We start from the raw sequence: 20,581 nt of genomic DNA, 5'->3' as shown, positions 1-20,581 counted from the left end.
CTAATATTTTTTCCAATTAGCAGCACACATTGCCAACCTTCTTTAGGACTGTAGTACGAGTGTATCTGGATTGAAATTAATTTTTATCAACTAAGAGAAGTACCCTGTGTAACATCATTATATTCTCATAATCAAAACTATCAAAGGAATATAGAGAATTGTACTTCAGAGGTAGAACTCAGCAAGATTTGTCGAGGAACTTATTAAGCCCTGTCATTGTCCCTTCCCTGTCCTCGGACTGTGGTGAGGATCAAATGTAAAATTTTGAGACCAGCCAGTTTCAATAGCAGTAGGTCGAGAACATATCTAGTGCTCCCAACGGGTTAGGTGCTCCTGTACTCCTGGCGCAGTGTTGCATCTTAAAAAGTGCATGAAAATTCCACAAAAATATTCATAACTATGGATGGAATGCTTACAAGAGGACGCGCAATCAACAAAGTTCCAGAGTCTGTTATGGCAGCACAACCGTCCATACTAATTCCTATTATGACATTACGTTATCTCTCAGATGAGGAATGTTGCAACTGTCAGTAGACATGGTGGTTGAAACAACAAATAAGCGTAGCACATTACCAGTGCTCTTCCCACCAATAAGAAAGTCAGCCATTTCAAACTGCAAGTATCAACAATAGTAGAACAAGTAAACTATAAAGTGTCTTGTGGTTGGCCGGTCCTGTCTTTAGGCCTGTTTGTTTGGGCTGAGAAAAGCTAATTTTTGCTGAAAGCTGGCTTTTGGTTTTTACGATAAATTTTTAAGTTCTCAGTACACCAAGAGTCAGAAAAATCACTCTCAGCTAGCTTCTTAGTTTTTATTTTGTTTCATCAGAAACTAGCTTTTCAGCTTTCAAAAGCCAGCTTTTCACGGCTGGCTTCTGCTTCTCAGAAACTAAAAGCTGAAACAAATAGGGCTTAGTGCTTGGGAGGTGCATGGGTAGAAGGCGGCGACGCATCAGGGGTTCGGGCCATCGGCTTTGTCTTCTTCGTTTGTGGTTTTCCTGGGTGAGCTCTTGCGCTGGCCGTCCTATCTTTTACTTCCGTCTTCATGCTTTGCTATGGATCTTGCCTGTTTGTTGGGTCGACTGGATTTAGTTTCTAGGTTAGGGTGTTCATCAGATGGGGATTCTGCGTTGTAGATTTAGTGCTTGCTGTCTTTGGTCTGTGGAGCTTCCTTGTTTCTTGGATCTTGCAGCGATTCTATGCTGGATGCGTTCTTCTTTATTCCTCTGTTTTTTTGATGGGTTTGTTTCGGTCTGTCGTTGGTTTGTGTGTGGATTTCGTCGGTGTGCAGGTTTTTTCGGTCCTGACCTCCTCTATCGCATCTGTTGTTTCTCGTCGCTCTGTGCTGTCATGACCCAGAGGCGGGAGAACACAAGGACGACCCAGATTCGGCGATAAGCCCCCATGCCGGAACTTGATGCGTCACACTCAACCACGAAGATCTGACAAAAATCCGACAACTATAAAACGGGAGCTATAGAGAGAGCCTTCTTGAGCATCAAGAAAGCCTGAGTTGCCTCCGAAGACCATGCGAAACCTTCCTTCTTCAGTAATTTTGTTAATGGATCCGCAATTGCCATAATCTTTGATGAAACGTCGATAGTACCCTGCGAGACCAAGGAATCCATGAATTTCTCGTACCCTACGAGGCTCCGGCCATTCTACAACAGCTTGTACCTTCTGGCTATCCATGGCGACGCCGTCAGCTAATACAACGTGACCAAGGTAAGATACTGAGGATACTCCAAAGGAACATTTGGAACGCTTTAATACAAGGTGGTGTTGCCGAAGTATGTCCAACACAATGCGGACATGGCGGAGGTGATCGACCCAAGAAGAGCTGTAGATCAATATATCATCAAAAAAGACAAGAACAAAACGACGTAAATACTGATGAAGGATATCGTTCATCGATGCTTGAAATGTGGCTAGCGCATTTGTTAATCCAAACAGCATCACAAGAAACTCATAGTGGCCGTGATGAGTACGAAATGTCGTCTTCTCGATGTCAGCTTCATGCATGCGGATTTGATGGTATCCAAAATGGAGGTCTAATTTGGTGAAGAAACGGGCGCCATGGAGCTCATCTAACAGTTCTTCAACTACCAGTATCGGAAACTTGTCTTTAATGGTTATGGCATCGAGGGCACGATAATCGACGCAAAATCGCCAAGACCCATCGTGCTTCTTGACGAGCAGTACTGATGAGGAGAAGGCAGACGTGCTGAGGCGAATGGACCCGTATTGAAGCATCTCAGCACATTGACGTTCCAACTCATCCTTCTGAAGTTGGGGGTATCTGTACGGGCGCACGGCCACCGGTCGAGCACCGGTCTCTAAATGAATGCGATGGTCATGTGCGCATGCCGGAGGCAAGCCTGTAGGTTCTGTAAAGAGATCAGCATAGGAATCCAGAAGGCGATCCAAAAGAGTAGTGGCGCACTTAGCTGCACATATGGACATTCTTGGCCCCGGCAAACCTTGCAATGTAACAGAATGTCCATTGATGTGACAAGACAAGGTGAGCTTGTTAAAATCCCATAGGATTGGACCCAAGGAACGCAACCACTGAGTTCCCAAAATGATGTCGTAGCCTGCTAGTGGTAAGGTATAGCAATCGAGCAAAAATGAGTCTTGATTGATGAGCATGACCAGTCCCCGGCAAACTCCTAAACTGCATAGATGGTCACCATTAGCAACTGTGACCCTGAGTCCAGTGCGGACTGGGTGAAGACAAAGGCCCAGGCGTTCGGCGACATCATCCTGGATGAAGTTATGGGACGACCCAGAGTCTACGAGTGCCAATCTGAATTTTTAGTCGTACTGTATCTGACCTGAAAATACCCGCCACTGCATAAAGGGAGATGTGACGGGCCTGCTGAAATTCGTCCGTGCTATCGTCATAGTCATCGGCTGTGGAATCATCATACTCGATGTAGAAGAGGTGGGCACAACGGTGACCGCGAACGAACTTCTCATCGCAATTAAAACAGAGACCTTGTCTTCGGCGTTCGGCCATCTCAGTTGGTGAAAGACACCGGACTTCATGAGAGGGAAGGAAGTTAGAACTTCCACTGTTTGGGGCAGGCCCTGCTGATTTCGACTGAGGAGGTCCAGATGTCTGCGCTAGAGGCCCACGTGATGACATATACGAACGTGTGCCGCCTGAACGACCTGTGCCACTAGCCTTCTGTTCATATGCACGCGCCAGACTCATGGCGGCCTCCAGATTGGCTGGATCCTGGAGCTCGACATCAGTACGGATCTCATCACGAAGGAGGCCGGACATGAACAACTGCTTCTCTTGACGTGCCGTCAATGGGTCCGCTCGACTCAGGAAAGCCAAGAATCGACTTTGATAATCTTCCACCGTTCCCAACTGTCGAAGATGTCGAAGTTCTCCCAACGGATTGCTACGAATGGGGGCCCCGAAGTGCGTGTTACACAGTTGCTTGAATTCAACCTAAGAAGGCTCGCCACGACTGTGTTCCAGGTGATGGTACCAATGGTGGGCATTGCCATCCATGTGATAGGAGGCAAGCCATACCTTGTGATTTTCGTCAGTCTTTTGACCATGGAAGAACTGATCACATCTACAGAGCCAAGGGTGCGGGTCATCTTTTCCGTCATAGTGAGGAAAACTCAATTTGAAAAATCGTGGAACTCCGCCATCCATGTACCACTCGACCCAGGAGAATCATATGTTGTGTTCCTTAACCGATTCATATAGACTGATGTGAGCCGGCTACCAAATTTTCGTTTGCTTGAGATTAAATTTTCACTTTGGTGGATAGCTAAGATTGTCGCCTGTTCCCTTTCTCCAACCGAGCTCCTTTCAAGTTTTAATTCCCTATCTATGTTTCACACGAGTAAGCCATGGGAAATTTCATGCGGGTATCACCCTCCGTTGATTCCTCAGAAGAAAAAGGATAGGTTGATTTTGGGAGGAGATCTCAAGAGACTGTCTTTTCTGCATTTCTTCTATTCATGGATGGGCCACCATAACCATCCTTTTCGTGTCGCAGATGGATTGGCTGCTTCAATGGCTAAAAGAAAGGGATCACCCTGTCAACAAGATGGCGATGGTGATTATCAAACTGGCAAAATAATGAGAAGTTCAATCCCAGACCTTCCTGAGGTTCTGCGCCATTAAATTCTGATGATGCAGGCTTAGATTGCAAGCATAATATGACCACGACTGCTCTAACCGGAGTAACTCTTTGGACTATGTAGGCTACCTGAATATTGTTATTTATAAACAGAGAACAGATCTTTTAGTACTGCGATTTGGCCACAGTCCCACACTCCTGCTGAATTAGCAGCTTCGCTTTGTTCTAACTATAACTTTTCTCTCTGCAAAGGCTTGTATTGTAATATCACCTACACATCTCTCCAGAATTTTATGCATAAGTGAGGTGCTTTAGTACTATGTCGATAACTTAGCATAACTGGGGTGCTTTAGTACTATGTTGCTAGTGTTGTGCTGTAACCAAGTTCACGCTATCATTGATTGGCATATTCATTCCAGAAGAAATTGGAAAAATGGTTAATGTTTCCACCTGCTTCACAATTCACGCCAGAGCACTGATCCTGCTATTGTGGTACCTAAATCCAGAATAAATGACGAGATTTCGCTACTGTGCTCTGAACGCTGGAGCATTGATTTTTGCTATTGTGCTACCTAAATCCAGAACAAATTATGAATTGAATTGTGTATTCTTTTACGATTTGTTTTTTATCTATATGGTCTTCTTGATCAAGTCTCTTCATCTTAGTTGCCATGGTTCATGTCTATCTTACGATGTAACTGTCAGACCTGTCGAATTCTATTTCATGGGCTTCCAATTGTTTAACTTTTCAGATATACTATTTGTATGCTATGCACAAGTTACATATTCATTTCTGTTCCTTCACTGTTTTAACCTATTTACTACATGCTATTGCACAATGACACATCATCCTCACAAATGCACAGAAACCAATATCTTTTGACTCCTAATGCAAGTAAAAGTATATTTCATGAAGTAGTAGTTAATTGGTGCTAGTTGTTAGCAACTGTCTCTTTCCCCCTTCAGAAAGCCACTAATAACACTGTTAGGAAAACTTCTCTATGCAGTGCTGAGTTTACCTACCATGGTTACATTCCTCTGCACTATCTAATGTACCTATGTAATGCAGCGCACCCTGTGCAATCATGTGGAGAGCTTCCTGGGGTAGAATGTCACTCCATGTGGTTCTACTGTTTTTCTTTCTCCAAATGACCTTTTTTCTCATCTTGAATAGGGATACAATTGGCTTGAATGCAAGTAAGTGTGAAGGGAATTTCAGCCACAAATCGACTGCATTCTCAGGAACCACTCAGGCATTGGCGTGAAAATATTCAAGCTTGAATACAGTGGCATCTGCGGGTTTGATGCCAGTCGTTATCTTGATTGTGCGGGTTCAATGCCAGTTGTTATCTTGATTGTTGGCTTCAGGTTGCTATTAAACCAGGGATTGAAGAATTTTTTTTCTTGAATACGCAGAAGAGCTGCGTATCTTTGTATTAAGAAGACGAAATAGCAATTTACACAACGATGACCTTGAAGGTAGGTCGATCAAAGGACAACTAAGCACAAGACGTTGCAAGAACTGGGTACACAAGAATGAGACAGCAAGTTGGAGTGGAACTAGCACTTGATCATATGACCGTTGGACTGGAACTAGCACTTGATCATATGACTGAGCCCAAACGTCGCAACCGCTCCATGAGACAGGATAGATTCTTAGCCCCGGCTTGACACCACAGGTCCATGTCTGCTCGGATGAGGGCCACGAGAGAATCAATAGAAATACGGTGGTTGTTGAAGATGATGTTATTGCGCGATAACCAGATCCTCGAGCAACTAAGAAGTACTAAGGAGTCTAGCCCCTTACGTTGCTCTCTAGCCACATGCCGCTGTAGGTCGAGCCACCAATCAGTGATAGAATGTGCATCCTCAGCAGCTTGAATTCCTAGAACCCGACACCAAATCTCCCTTACCAAAACGCAGTGAAGGAGCAGGTGGACCGTGGTCTCCGGTTCATGCGCACAGTGTGTGCAGGTTGCAGTCCATGTCGTCGCCTCCTTGTCGCCGTCCATAGCCGGCTGTGGAGCCCTAACCAACTGAAGAACTTCACTTCCGATGGAGCCTAAAATCTCCACACCAACTTAGCACCTTCGAAGGGAATGCAGTCTTGAAACATGAGAAGATATGCCGATTTAGCCAAGTATTGCCGATTTAGCCTTAAGGGGTTGAATAACTCACCCTTGTGTTGTGTGAAACCGAGAGAGTATACAACTTCCTATGCTCACTTTTATCTGATGGGATTGGAAACTCAATTCGGTACCTTAAACTTCGTTTTTGTGCCCTCCGTCCCACAGCTGAACTTGGTCCCTTAAGAACCTTGACAACTCTGCATCTGTGGTTTGTGAGCACTACGGGGGATGAGTTGAGTGCCTTCTTTCTAACTCTCGCGCTGGAGCAGTTAGACCTCACTCATTGCACGGAGAAATTTTTCCTGAAGATACCTTGTGCCCTGCAGCAGCTCAGCAGCCTTAGTGTTTTACTGTTTTTGAATGCTCGAGCCTGAAAGTGATAGAGCAAAGCTCCAAATCGCTCTAGTTTTTTCCTTAGAGGACACAGAGTAAATTTCTCTCTTGGGGAAGCATTGCAAATGAAGAAGCTAGGCATGCACCGTACAAACTATGTCCATTATGTTCGGGCCGTGCTGCCGTCCACTATGCCAAATCTTGAAACTCTTCTCATAGGTTCAGACCGTGAGGTATATATACTCTCAAACTTTAGGTGTTGTAGGCTAGTGATATATACGTATTACATTAGTCATACCTTGTGTATAATGAATCTGAGACATGAAGTATTTGTTGTGCAGGTGGTCAATACACCAATGCTGCCTACCAAATTCCTCTACCTCAAGCACCTAACCATTCGTTTGATATCAGGATCGACCTTTTACCCATCATATGACTATTCTCTCTGGTTTCTTTCCTTGATGCGTCTCCTTGGAGACTTTGGTCTTGGATGTAAGGCTCTGTTCATTCATTCCATCCTGCAAAGATATCTGATCACTCTGGGTCCATTTAATTCAACCCTATCATCCTTTTCATCTTCAGGTGACTCAGCGACGTATGGAACATGAATCAATTTTTGCATATGCCTCACATTTGAGGCAAATGCCTGAACACCGCCATGGCTACCTCAAGAGTGTGAAGATCAGTGGCTTCAGCTTTGCAAAGAGCTTGGTTGAACTAACATGTTATATTCTCAAGACCGCAGTGTTACTTGAGTGTCTTACATTGGACACTATTATGGTCATCTTAGGTGTTATCTAAAAACTTGTAAAAGGTGCATTCCCATAGATGATGGTGTTCTCATGGAAGCCCCTAGAGCGCTCTCAGCTATCAGAACATACATTGAGAAGAAAGTTCCGGCTACAGTCAAGCTAACTGTTCTGGAGCCCTGCAGTCAGTGCCATTTAAGAGGAAGATTGCAGATATCATCGTGATCGTGCAATGTATAATCATTTTGATTTAATTTTAGATGAGCCATACTTCGTTTCTTGAATTATTTATGGCGGCAGCCCAATGTACAACAAATTTAATTTAATTTTGGATGGACCATGCTTTGTTTCTTGAATTATTTATGGCGGCAGCCCAATGTACAACAAATTAAATTTAATTTTGGATGGACCACGTTTTGTTTCTTGAATTATCAGACCTGTTTAATATTTAGGTTTGGTAGTATGACAAGCGGATTTTATTGTAGAGATAAACTGACAATTTATGTGGATTTGGTCCAATGTTGAAATGTTCAATTGCAAGATATGTTGCCATTTGTTTCTCAAGATATGTTACTGGTAGCAAACTAAATGGTGCTCAATCTGCTGGCCTGCCAACCATGTGAGATGTGAAACTAAGGCCGTGAACAATGGGGATTCATAATTTGCCCTTTTTTCTCTGCAATGGTGATATGTTACTGACTGGTAACGAGAGCCAGACATGCCAATGGTGATGGTTGTCTTGGCTATGTTCTGTAAGACCATTTCTAGGCAACCCTTGTGTCGATCCAAGGTTTGTTCATAACTCTGATTTTGAGGCCCATAGTGCTGGTTCTGCAGTATTACCCTGTCTTCCGTTTTGTAACCGTAAGTTGTGTGGAAGTTCCTCCGCCTTTATCCTGGAGGCTCGGTAGATTTTAATCCCGTCCTGAAATCTGGATTTTTCCGATTTCGTTTGAGAATTGAAATGTTTTTTTTAGATTTCCTGTGAAGCTCAAGAGTTATGAATAGTGTATTAGTAGTGATGCCATATCATTGACAAATTATAATTTGAAGCATTCTAATTCTTCAATTCCGCTCAACTAGCAGGTTGAGCGAAACGCAATACAGCCAGGTCCACTTGGCCATTAGGCAGGCAATCCTACCGGCGGCACAACTGACGGGGGAGCTCGGCCACATCTTGAGCCTTGGCGCTCCCACACTCCGGCCTCGCGACTCACACTCGACACGACACGATTCCTAGCGTTAACAGCAGCGACACGACTCGACTTCACTACTCGAGCTTCAGTTCAGTTGGTGCTTTTGGCGGTGCCGGCGAAGAACGCGAGCGCGCCGACTAGCGGCGCGTTGATGTACGTGGCGGGCTCCGACTGCCCGTAGCTGTCGCGGTCGTCGGCGAAGGCGTCGCTCGCGTCGGGCCCTCCCACCACGGCGCCCACCAGCACGTTGGGGTCGGCCGCGCCCGAGTGCAGGTACGCGAACCCCTCGTCGCACCCGATGCGCCCCGGGTGGGCGCGCACCGACGGCATCGACGCGCCGCGGTGGTGCAGGCGGCGCGGGTACCGCGCGCCGAACCCCACCATGTACGACATCCCCGCCGGGTTCTTCCCAAGGATGTAGTCCACCTGCCGTTTCGCCAGAGCGACGAGCTCGGCGGGGGAGACGTCCTTGGCGCCACAGACGACGGAGGCCCCGCTGGAGCGGAGGTACTTGGCGTAGGCCAGCAGTAAGAACGTCGCCGTCGTCACGTACTGCATGTTGCTCGCGCCCTCCTTGTAGATGAGCCCGCCCGGCGTGTACTGGCCGGACTGGAAGCTGCTCGTGCCCGGCACCAGCGAGCAGATGTAGTTGTCCGAGTGAGCCTTGTACAGCTGCAGCCCCTGCAGCTTCTTCTTCAAGAACCCCTGCGTTCACAGTCCGGTTCATGTTGTCAGTTGTCACTGAACTGGAGGAGTGCATTGGTCGCCGGCATGGAGGTGGAGAAGAGTAGAGGATGAAACGAACCTTGGAGAGGAGGACCTTGGTGCCGACCCGCTTGTCGTCCCAGCTGAAGGAGTAGTCGTCGTCGCCGGCGCCCAGCTGCATGCCGTTCACCTGCACGTACGACATGAACGACACGTTGTTCGACGCGCGGTGCAGCCACGACGCGGCCCACAGAAGCTCGTCCTGCATTTGCATTCATGGTAAACTCTGGCCACGTTTAGTATTGCGATTAAGAACAGAGGTGAGCAGATTTGGCCGGCCGGTGGTCGTGGGAGAGCGGGGGAGGCTCACGTACGTGGTAGCCGGAGTAGGAGCAGTAGAACGGGCACACGAACGCGCTCAGCGAGTCGCTGTACGACCCGCGGTGCCGGTCCGCGAAGTCGAACACCTTCATGGCGGCGTGGAGCAGCTTGGACGAGTAGGCCGGGTCCGAGCGGCGGAAGACGATGGCGGACGCGGCGAGCGCGGCGGCGGTCTCGGCGGCGACGTCGGAGCCGGGCTTGTCCTTGGTGACGGCGTACACGCTGCGCGGCGTGTCCATGTCCTCCGGTCGCTCCCAGCACCGGTGGTCCTGGTTCGGGTCCGCCACCTGCATGCGCGCCATGTCATCGCAAGATTAGTCACACTCCATGATCCAGACCAGTCCACACAGGCGCAAGACAGAGACGCTGTCCTGTCTTTTGGGAAAAGAGTTGTTCGCGTGCGTGCCTGGACATAGAGCGTGTCGGGCGTGGCGGTGGCGGCCTTGAGAAGGTAGTCGGCGCCCCAGCGCACGGCGGCCCTGGCGTGGGGAAGCTCGGCGCCCATGAACTTGCCGAAGTCGACGACGCTCCACGCCAGCATCGTGGTGGTGAACGCCATCGGCAACCCGAACTTGACGTTGTCGCCGGCGTCGTAGTACCCGCCGACCAGATCCACCTGGAGGCAAGAAATCACAACCACGCGTGACCTCTTCGTGTCACTCGCAGACAAGAGACGACGACACCAAGCGCGAACTTTACAACAAAAGGAAAAGGAAAAAAAAGAGAGGAAGGGCGTAGTACGCACATTGTACTGGGCGCCGTCCCTGAGGCCGGAGTCGCCGCGCCAGGTCATGCGGTTGCCGGGCGGCAGCTTGCCGGAGCGCTGGCCCTCAAAGAAGATGATGGACTTGGCGAGCGCGTCGGCGTAGTTGAACGCCGCGGCCAAGCTCGGAGCCAAGAGCAGCAGCTGAAGCACGGCGGCTGCAACCACACACAAGCTGAAGCTGCTCTTCGGCTCCATTGCTTGCTGGGCCAAGTGACGGTTAGTGTGTCTCGTGAGCAGAGCAGAGCAGAGGAGAGTGAGATGCTATTTGTAGAAGAGGCGAGAGAGACGGTTAAGTTAGTTGGAACCAAGCTTTTTGTCTGCTTACCGGTATCAGCTGCGAGAAATGGGGAAGTTGATTCCCAGGAGTTGAGAGGAAAAGGGGGAAAAAGAAATCCAAGTGCGCAACTTTTGACCAGCGTGCGTTTCGGCTTTGGCATTGTTCGAGTATCAACCTTTTTTTCCTCCCTGAAAATAGGCCTTGTGATTGTATTTGAGTAAGATTGTTTCCTGAATATCGAGGTTCACGCTTTGACAGTCAACCTAAAATGGCATGTAATGGAGTTTCACCTTGTCTTGCAACAGAAGAGTATAATCAGATGGGAACAAACTTGTCCTAGTAGCAGTACATAAAGATGATTGATTGCTAGATTATGTCTGTTGCAGTCTGAGGACAAAATGCTGGCTTAATTCTGATAATAATGATACGTTTGTTTCAGCTGTGGATTATAAAAACAACCTATAAATTATGTATTGTAAGAAGCTAAATTATGAAAGTTGAATTGTATAATCTGCATAAGTTAGTAAAAGACGGATTGCTAGATTGTTATATTATAAATATGCTTTTACAATCTAGCATATTTATTTCAGTTTGAAGATTATGGTCACAATCTACAATCTGCAAGCTAAAACAAATAAGACCTAAGTGAGATTAACTAAGGATCAACTAGACACCAGCAAGCAGCTAACTGCCTAATTCTTATGTGTAAAAATGGATCAGATACAAATCAAATAGTCTATTTTTTACATAGCTATCTATATTTTAATACGAATACGAATATGAATCCAAATATCCTGAATGCGAATACGAATCAGATTGTTCGAACATGAATCCGCATCCAAATACATACTTAGATTCAGTTGTATATAAATATCCTACAGCTTTAATAACAAGTTGTGAGATAATAAATTTATTTAACACAAGCATGATGGCAATTCAGCATAAAGAACTTTATTTTTAGTGGATTGATTATTTACCTTAAGGCAAAGAATCACTTTTAATACAATACCATGACTGTCGGGGGTGATTCCTGATAATAATCCGAGGTATACCGGACGATGTGTGCGTTGATCTGTGTTTCCTATACGCGTGTATCAACCTGAACTCAAGAACACTGAGGTTTATCTAGGTTTAGCCCTCCCGTAGGATAATAGCATTACGACATATGTATTGTGTTATAAAAATAAGTGAACTTGTTACAGAATGTCCCCTTCTCTTTACAAACACGATCTCAACCACTTTATATACCAGAGAAAAGATGCACAAACAATCAGACCATACCAAACCCTGCAGCAGACCTACACATGATGGAGCCAACCACCCCTAACACATCATAACGTTGAATAGACATGCCTATCCTACTCTGATCGTCCTGCGTGTCCTGACAGAAGATATGGCTCCTGCTAGAGCCGTTTGCCTAGCAGTGTATCTGATGCTACAGTATCAATAAGATTTCTATTAGAGCTGCTCTACTGTCATCTTTAGTATATATTTTAACAATTCAATATCTATAATATTATTATAGTTTTTTTTAATATTATTACAGTAATCTTTATTTTTTCTATTTTCAACTGTTACCTTATTTCAATATTTCTTTACCCTTGTCCTCTCTAACCCAGCCGTAGTCGGCCTAACTGACGTTTGCTGCTGCGAAAGGAGTCCGCTGGAGTCGGCCTAGCTGCCTAATTCCTGCAGCTTTTTCCATGTTCTTGGCCGGCCTGAACCCCAGCCGTACTCCTACTCCCTCCAGAAAGGCAAAGGCAGTGGAGGTACAGCGTAGGATGCTAGCTCGTAGCTAGGCCCTCGGCGACCGGCCGGTCGCTTTTTCAAAGCAGCACGCAGGGAAGCAAAGCGAAAGCAGGCACAGGCATTTGCAAATTGCACTTGACAGTCACTTGTTTCTCAGTACGAGCGGAGGAGTACTCCAGTTTTCTCAGTACTTGTTTCTTCTCTCCGATCTCCAAGGCCTCTGCGGCTCGGCCCTCTGTCTAGTCTCCATGGAGTGATTGATGGATGCCCCCTCTCTTTCTTGTACATTGAGGCAGCTTTGGGGTTGCCTCTGACTTGCTTGCATGTCTAGTAACCCACGTCAAATAAAAAAGGCGTACTAGCATTGCTTTTTGTTCTTTACCCAGCAGCAGCAGCAGTGGAAGGCAGTCGAGTAGCAGCATTGTACTACCTTCGTTTTTTTTATTTATCATCAATTTTTTACTATAATAATTTTGACCTTATATTTTTTTTACGAAAAATTTATAAATATTTAAAACTTTCGTATCATTAGATTCATCGTAAAATGTACTTTATTAGTATTAGATACTTTTAAGTATTCATAAATTCTATTAGAAAAAATCGTCAGATCAAAATTGCTACAGTAAAAATAGACGAAAAAGGAGTAGCAGCAAGCTACTGTACTCTAGTATTCTGCTATGAAAAACAGAGCTCGAGGCATATACACACATTTCCTTGTAGTACTCCTATGCCGTAAAATTTGTTCGTATCTTGCCACCCTGCGAGCGCGCATCTTTCCTCCTATCCAAACAAATCACGGGGCGCGGCGCAACGCGCAATGCTCTTTCTCTCTCTATGTCATACTGTAACATGACCCGGTGAGGTGAGGTAAGGAAATAAGACAAGACCTGTCAAAACTGACTGGCAGCATGCATCAGTGCAGCAGTGGCAGTAGCTATAAAGCCTTGAAGGCCTGCTGCTGCATGCCTCCATGAGTGACGGCAGAGAATCCTAGAACGGTACTGTACTCTCTTCTTTCTTTTGACTCTGTGAGGGCCAACATAAAATACGATTGCTGGACAGCCAAAGTGCTGAAAACTAAGGGTATGTTTATCAGACCTTCTAGAACATCTTTTTGGTTAGAATGAGAGAGGGGGGGGTTTGATAAACAGTAGTTTTCAGTTTTTAATTCTCTGAGTGAAATTTACGAGAATAGTTCTTTAAAATAAGTTCGAGTTAAGATCTTAAAAAACAGTTTTTTTTAATTCACTTCTCATAAAGAATTATTTTCTCTATATATTTTACTTTAGACAATCATTTTTAGCAACAGAATCATTTTCTCCGAAAAATCACTCCTTATAAAAAATTTAAATCAGAGAAAGTAAATCCCGGCCGCTTCTAGTTCAACAGCTCCTCGTCGGCGACTGGCCTCCCCAGGTGCTGCTCACCTCGTGCGCTGCCGATTTTCTGGTCCAAACTTGTCCCCGCACCGTTCTGGTTGTCCACCGGCATCCCGCGACATCCATCGTTGCCGCACGCCAAGAACCCCAAGCAGGTGGTCAGGATCTTGCCATGTAGCCACCTCCGATCCTCCGGCATATGAGACAGCTTGACGAGTTATCAGGCGGCGTTGCAATATACGTTGAGGAGCTTGCAGAGCAACTGAAACAGGAGGAATTTGAAGGCCAACTTCTGGTTTGCCCGAGGTGCAAGAGAAGATTGCACATGGGGTTGGACTTTGAGGAAGACCCTGCTCTGAACGGTGCTTGTCTCGTCATACGTTTCTGAGCCCGAAACAGGTGTTCGCAGATCAGGCATGTCATCAACGATCGTTCATGTAACCAATCCGACAATGCAGAGACAGGAGAAGCAGCCACAGAATCCACTCCCAAGTAGCTTGGGGAATGGCCGTAAAGAACTACAAACGGGTGAACGACAAAGAGCTGAGTGAAAGCCGGTATTATACCAGAATTTGCCCAGAAGTATTACTAGCAACTTTTGCTTTAAGATTCACAAATTGTCTATGTAGAGGATTATTGAAGGAAATCACATATAAATATTAAACTTTACAACTTGCATATCTCAAAACCGACAATTATACTTTGCAGTGGCGTATATTTACGTAACTCATAAGAAAAATCTGGTGAAAAGTAGCTCTTATCTTTCCATTTATTCCATCTTTATTTTCCAATAAACATGTTACTTTCAGCATGAGGATATACTCGAATTGCTTCAAAAAAGGTTATGCTCAAAAATTGATGAAATCCACAACACTGTGATGGCTACGTGAAAAAGGAAAACTGTGCACGTAAAAAAGACAAAACTGCAAGCGTGAAGCAAAGCGACAGCACGTAAACAGGAACAGGAAATTTTAACTTGACTCCCATTTTGGATCGAGACCATGGTGGATCTTTACATAAATAACTTATTAGCATAACAACTTCTTTCAATAAAAACTACATTATGTACATTCCGTATAAAATTGTTATTGCTGGACCAATCCAATGTTTTTGTGCAACCGTTCCTCAGCTAGGTTATTATTTACGATTTGATGTACCTATTTTCCATACGCCAAATTAATTAAAAATCACGCCAAATGATGAAGGTTCAGAATTTGACTGGCCAGCCTGCAAGTAAACTTAACAAAACGAATCAGATTATCATAGTCATCCACATCAAGAACAAGGGCAATGGTGTCTGCAGAAGCCGGTTCTTACCTAGTATGGACGATGAAGTATCAACTTCGTTTGATCCAGCCTTCGCAGATCTGAACTGAACTCAGCGATAAAATTCCTTGTCTAATTCTGAAGTTTGGGACAGACTGGTGCAGATGGCGTCGACATGGAACCTGCAAAAGGAAAGAAAAAAAACATAACCGGTTTGCGGCAAACACTACGGCTAGTGCAAGTACATTGCTTGAGTTCAGGCTGAGATGCTGGCAAATTTAGGCAGACTCACAGAGGTTGGGGTAGCAAGGTTGCTTTGACACCGGATCATCTTCCAAGGGAGGTGGTACCTGACCATATATCATTTCGCAGCTCATGTCTTCAAAATCTGTAGAGTTATGAAAGGTCAGCGTGTATGATGATCAAACGGGATGTTAATTATTTCAGAAGGAAAAAGAACATAATGGAGCAATGCAGACTGCGATGTTGTATAGAACAACGTCAGTCGCACAAGGTATGTGTGTAGTGTAATTCTAACATAGCAATTTCTGTGATTATTTGTTCAATATGCAGCTTCTAATTCGTTTATGGGAGGAGCTAGCTTCTGCTTTAGTCCACTAATGGAAATACCGAAATACCGCAAGGTCCTCATGTAAATACACTCTATTTCTCTCTTAATGAATCCGGCAGTGCTCCTGCCGTTCCAGCAAAAAAAAAAAAAAAAAAAAAAAAAAAAAAAAAAAAAAAACCTCTACTTCAACTTCAATGAAGCTTTTTTATGAACACGGATCCTCTGCATTAATGATGATTAATGCAGAGGATTACTGTTTGCACAGTAATATGAGTTTGCTGCTTACAGTTCTCTGCATTAATTAATTACTGTTTACTGCGTATTACTGTAGCTGAACTGTTCGATTCTACTGTAACACGAATCTGTACTGTAGCATCAGGTACTGTAGCGTTATTGTAGCGATCGATCCAATCCATCCGTCCTTTTTGGACACGGATCCTCTGCATTAATAATGATTAATGCAGAGGATTACTGTTTGCACAGTAATATGAGAATCGTCTGTGCAATCTCAGTCAGTGAAAACAGGTACAATGCATGATAGGCTATCATAGTTACCTTCCAATAACTGATAACGTGCTGATTTCATCCACTCGCAAAGAAAAAGGTGCTAAGTACGTTTGCAACAGTTACATTTTTAAAAGAAGAACAATTTTTTTTCTTCCTTGAATCAGCGTTGAACAAGCAGGGACAGAGCTTACTCGGATTCATGGTCAGTGGAAGTCCAAATTCATTGGTGAAAAAGTTCTGCGTTGGAATTTTACACATGTTGACGCACATTCCGACGCATCCGCTGTTCTCCAAGTACCTGTTGGTTCATTTCTTCATTCCTTTAGGAATTGTGTCATCTGCAAGGGACAGGAGCATCACGAAGGAGGGCATACCTGCATTTCTTGATGAGCACCCCGCTCTTCTGCTTCACGCCATTGAGCTCCACCTCGATAACCTCCGACGGGCCGACGAGCCAGTGGAAGAAGGGGACGGTGAGCGCGGCGTTGAACTCGCACGCCCACCGTGTCGGCGGGAAGAGCTTCTTGAACTGCTCGGGCGCGCCGGGGGGCAGCATGGAGAGCAGCACCTCGCGCACGGCCTCCTGCTGCTGCGCGCGCGTCCGCCCCGTCATCACGCGCCGCGACACGTCCACGAAGCTCTCGTAGTCCCACTCCCACACCGCCTTCTCCTTCTCCTGCTTCTTCTTCCCGGCGAACTTCTCCATCTTGCGCGCGAACAGCCCCATGAACGCCCGCTCCAGCGGCCCGTCGCGGTACTCCGTCTTCTCCCCCATCGGCGCCGGAGCCGTCGCCGCGCACCGCACGGTGCCAGCGCCGGCGGCGCACCTCGTCGACCTCTGCTTCGGCCTCCCGGTCGCCGCCGGCGCCGCGCTCGCGGCGAAGCAGAGCTCCATGGGCAGCGACGCCATTGATGGATGGATCGACCTTGACTAATCTGCCGGCGTTGCTGCTGCGTACGTGCTGCACTGGTTGGTCGGGCAGCGTTGCGGTTCTCGCCTTGTTGGCATTGCCGAGATGCGCGCGTTGTGAGGCTGCGAGGGCGACACGATCCGGATGTGGCCCCGACGAGAGCCTCTCCGGGTGGCACGACGGCGCGCGGTTTGGATATGGTTTCATCGATCGGCAGAGACGAATCGGCCGGCGTGTGGAGTCCACCGGCCTGTGCGTGAAGTGACGACAGGCCCGTTAGGCTGAAAACCGACCAACTTAAAAGTCTCCGTGGGATATTTATTGTTGGGCTTTATATGGGGCGAACTGGGCTGAATGGACTTGAAGCAGTAATAGAGATTCTTTTAAGTTTTCCCTTTTCTTTTCTTAGGGACGCAAGTATATTAGTTTTTTTTTGTTGAAAAAAGCCATTTTCCTCCCTCAACTATTGCTCGAGTCTATTTTTCCCTCCTGAACCATAAAACCAGATATCTCACTTCCTCCAACTATTCAAACCAGTGCAATTTGCCTCTTTAGTTGATTTTGATGATGGTTTCGTCCTATGTGACGCTGATGTGGCAGTGGCCACCCACATGTCAAATGACATGTGGCATTCTCAGCTAGCCACAGCTATGAAAGTGGGGCCAGGGCCACGTTGACCCGATCAAAATGGCCTTGAGCTCTGGTGCACAGTGCAGGCCATGGCGAGTCGCGACCAGCGGAGGGCAGCAGCGGCATCAGCGCACACACGTGATCCCGTCCGAGGCACACGTGGTCGACAGCAATGACCAAAAAGTGACAAGAGATGACGAACAACGGGCAGCGACAACTGAAAAGCGACTAGAGACGACAGGCGACGGGCGACAATGACCGAAAAGCGGCTAGAGACGACGAATGACGGCGCAAGCTGGCTGGCCAAGGACACCCAAAGCACCTACGCATGCATGTGAACTCGATGGAGTCCCTCTTGGCCGATGGCTCAGCCGGAACCAGGCCGATGGTGAGCATGGATAGGCAGCAGCACTCGGCTCCCATGGAGAGCCATGCCGGCGTTGGGCTAAAGGAGAACCAACACGCTTAAAAGGAAGAGGAGGACTCGGGGAAGCTCACCATGGTACGGATTTGCGAGGGGGAGCTCGGATGGGGCGACTCGATGGCAAGGGGTGGAGAAGGTTGGCCAGTGCCGAGGAAGAAAGCGTTTGTGCGGTGAATCTGACCGAGGGAGATGGGGATTCGGTGGGGGAAAGCTCGGTGGGCGAATCCTCCTTGCTCCCCTAACCTTTTTGTTGTGTTTCCCTGCTAGTTCTAGCACCCGGGCCCCATTTCTTCTCCAACTCTGGCGCTTCCTTTCCACCATCCCGCTATCAAGCAGCCGCATCAGTGTTGCTTCCTTCAAATCGGAGCCTAGGTGAGCTTCCCCTTGGTCTGCCCATGCTCTCGTGCACGTTGGCTCCCCTCGGGCCCATCCACAGCGCGATTTGTAGCGAGCGTTGAGAGTCACCACGCTTGGGTGCTTATTGTTGGCCCTTTTCGGCCATGCCTGCCCAGCGATAACCCCTCCATCGAGTTTGCCTTGGAGCACTGATGCTCACACCACTGGCCTCATGCCATTTCCTCACCAAATTTGTCACCGGCACGTCACGCCGCCGCGTTCGCACATGCACGACAGTGAGCTGGCCGGGTCAAGCTGCAAGCTCCACGATTTTGCTATCATAGATAGCTAGGGATCGAGGTGGCGGTGAGCACTTTGGAACCTCGGCTAAGCTCCTTGATGAAGACGGCAGGAGCATAGCAGCAGCTCGAGGTGGGAGCAATTGCGATGGCACATGGCCAGCTCGTCAATGGGCTTGGCAGTGATAGCCGCAGGAGTGACGGGCGGCCATGGGATCTCAGCACGACAGGGGCTTGGCGAAGCACAGCAGGGACATCGCAACCTTTGGTCGTGTGCGGCCAGGGCTCGGTGCAGCAAGGCCTCCGGCTGGCTTCCTTCCTCCTTCCTTGGGCGAAGTAGTAGGGGGCTCGGCGCAGCAACACAGAATGGCGGCAGTAGCAGGGTTGGCGCCATGGCACTCAGCAAGGCAGCCAGCAGGAGCAGCGGCTGCACTGGGCGGCCAGCAGATGCAGCAGGCTCTATGTGGCTCAGGGATGCAGAAGATAATGAGATGTCACTTGTGTTGGTAATATGCCCTAGAGGCGATCGAGTTTGCGGATTGGATCTGCTAATGGGCTTTAATGTTGATTAAAGGCCCATTAGCGTGCTCTATATAAGAATAGGCAGGGGCCAAGGCGCATGGTGTTCTTTAGAAACCCTAGCCGCCTCCTATTCCCGAACTCCCTTCGAAACCCTAGCCGGGCGCGCGGTGCTAGCACACCGGCGCACGGCGATTCCATCCTTGTACGTGTGGATACCGTGGAGGCGCTGCTACTATTGCGGTGCTGATCTGCTCGGGAGTACTCGGGACGTACCCGCGAGTACTCGGAAGGTGCTCGGGACGAGGTTGACGATCGACTACTTGACGCGCACGACGTTGGATTGGTCTGCTCCAACTCTTCTTCCGCTGCACTGCTCGTCAAGTGGTAACGATTCATGATCCCCTACTCGCATGGCTTCCTGGTTGAATGCGGTAGAGAAAATTTATTTTGTGCTAGCGTAGCCTACCCGCAACCCTTCAGTGGCATCAGAGCCATCCTGCGTAGTTTTCGATCTGGATCAGTCACATATAGAAGATATGTGATAGAAATAGATTAGATCTATTGTTTTTGATCAGTTCATATGATGGATTGATCAATGCACGGTTGGTTAGGTGAATTAGAGATCGGATGAGATGCCAGTCGATGAAACCACATAGCCAAAAAGATTAGCTCGATCTCCCACCTGTTTTTGCGTGCGACTTGCCCCTACCGGCTGGAATCACCATCGGGGCTAACTGCATGCATCGCGACATGGTCGGGAGAACAGCAGATCGAGGTCGTGTGTGCTGTCATCGTTTCTGGAAAAACCTCACGCGATGATCAATGTGATTGATCTAATGGAAATTGAGGCATTATGAATGACTCGGAATTGGCTCGATACGATCGATCCGATGAGATTTTCATAGCGATTTCATAGATGCGATCTATGTATTTCCGAGAGGTTGCGTACACGCATAGATTGTTGTAATAACATGATCCCATCACGACATTAGAATTCGATTCTACGCTTAACTCGTTTTTGCAGAGAATGTTGTGACTGGTATGGCCTTGTGATATGTGATGCATGTGTGTAATTTTTCATGACCTGCGTGTCATGGTTAATTGCAGCCCAAGGCTGTCATGTTATTGTATAACGGCCTGCGTGTCGACTTGTGATGCTTCTTCTCATGTAATTTATCTAGTGCTATTAGGTGTAATAGACTAGAACAAGATCATGGAGATTTGAAGCATGATGACCCGGAGGACAGGAACCGTGGCGATGAAGATCACCATGTGAAGGGGCCATACTATGTCACAGTTAATATGATTGCCTGTGATGTTTTTATGTTCCTGTCATACTATTCTT

General features: G+C 47.2%; 2 protein-coding genes across 3 annotated transcripts; both read right to left on the bottom strand.

The window, feature by feature from the left end:
• Nucleotides 1-8,460: 8,460 nt before the first annotated feature.
• On the bottom strand, nt 8,461-10,581 carry LOC133895808 (endoglucanase 19-like). The gene is made up of 5 exons (XM_062336326.1): nt 10,345-10,581; nt 10,006-10,215; nt 9,593-9,886; nt 9,319-9,480; nt 8,461-9,218 (listed from the first exon to the last, which is right to left on the bottom strand). The coding sequence occupies exons 1-5, from the start codon at nt 10,558-10,560 to the stop codon at nt 8,604-8,606; spliced, it is 1,497 nt and encodes a 498-aa protein (XP_062192310.1). The 5' UTR covers nt 10,561-10,581; the 3' UTR covers nt 8,461-8,603.
• Nucleotides 10,582-14,702: 4,121 nt separating this feature from the next.
• Nucleotides 14,703-17,170, bottom strand: LOC133896087 (beta-carotene isomerase D27, chloroplastic-like). Of its 2 annotated transcripts, none has more exons than XM_062336601.1 (5): nt 16,489-17,170; nt 16,306-16,412; nt 15,329-15,424; nt 15,088-15,218; nt 14,703-15,008 (listed from the first exon to the last, which is right to left on the bottom strand). In XM_062336601.1, exons 1-4 carry the CDS (start codon nt 17,022-17,024, stop codon nt 15,169-15,171), a joined length of 789 nt encoding a protein of 262 aa, XP_062192585.1. In that variant the 5' UTR covers nt 17,025-17,170; the 3' UTR covers nt 14,703-15,008; nt 15,088-15,168. The 2 variants fall into 2 exon arrangements, with proteins under 2 accessions (XP_062192585.1, XP_062192584.1); XM_062336600.1 differs by having other exon boundaries at nt 14,703-14,997; nt 16,489-17,169.
• Between the last annotated feature and the right edge of the window lie 3,411 nt (nt 17,171-20,581).

This window comes from Phragmites australis, chromosome 16 (assembly GCF_958298935.1).
Source record: "Phragmites australis chromosome 16, lpPhrAust1.1, whole genome shotgun sequence".
Taxonomy (NCBI): Eukaryota; Viridiplantae; Streptophyta; class Magnoliopsida; order Poales; family Poaceae; genus Phragmites; species Phragmites australis.
The sequence above is the reverse complement of the archived record's forward strand: the minus strand, read 5'-3'. Positions and strand labels throughout refer to the sequence as shown.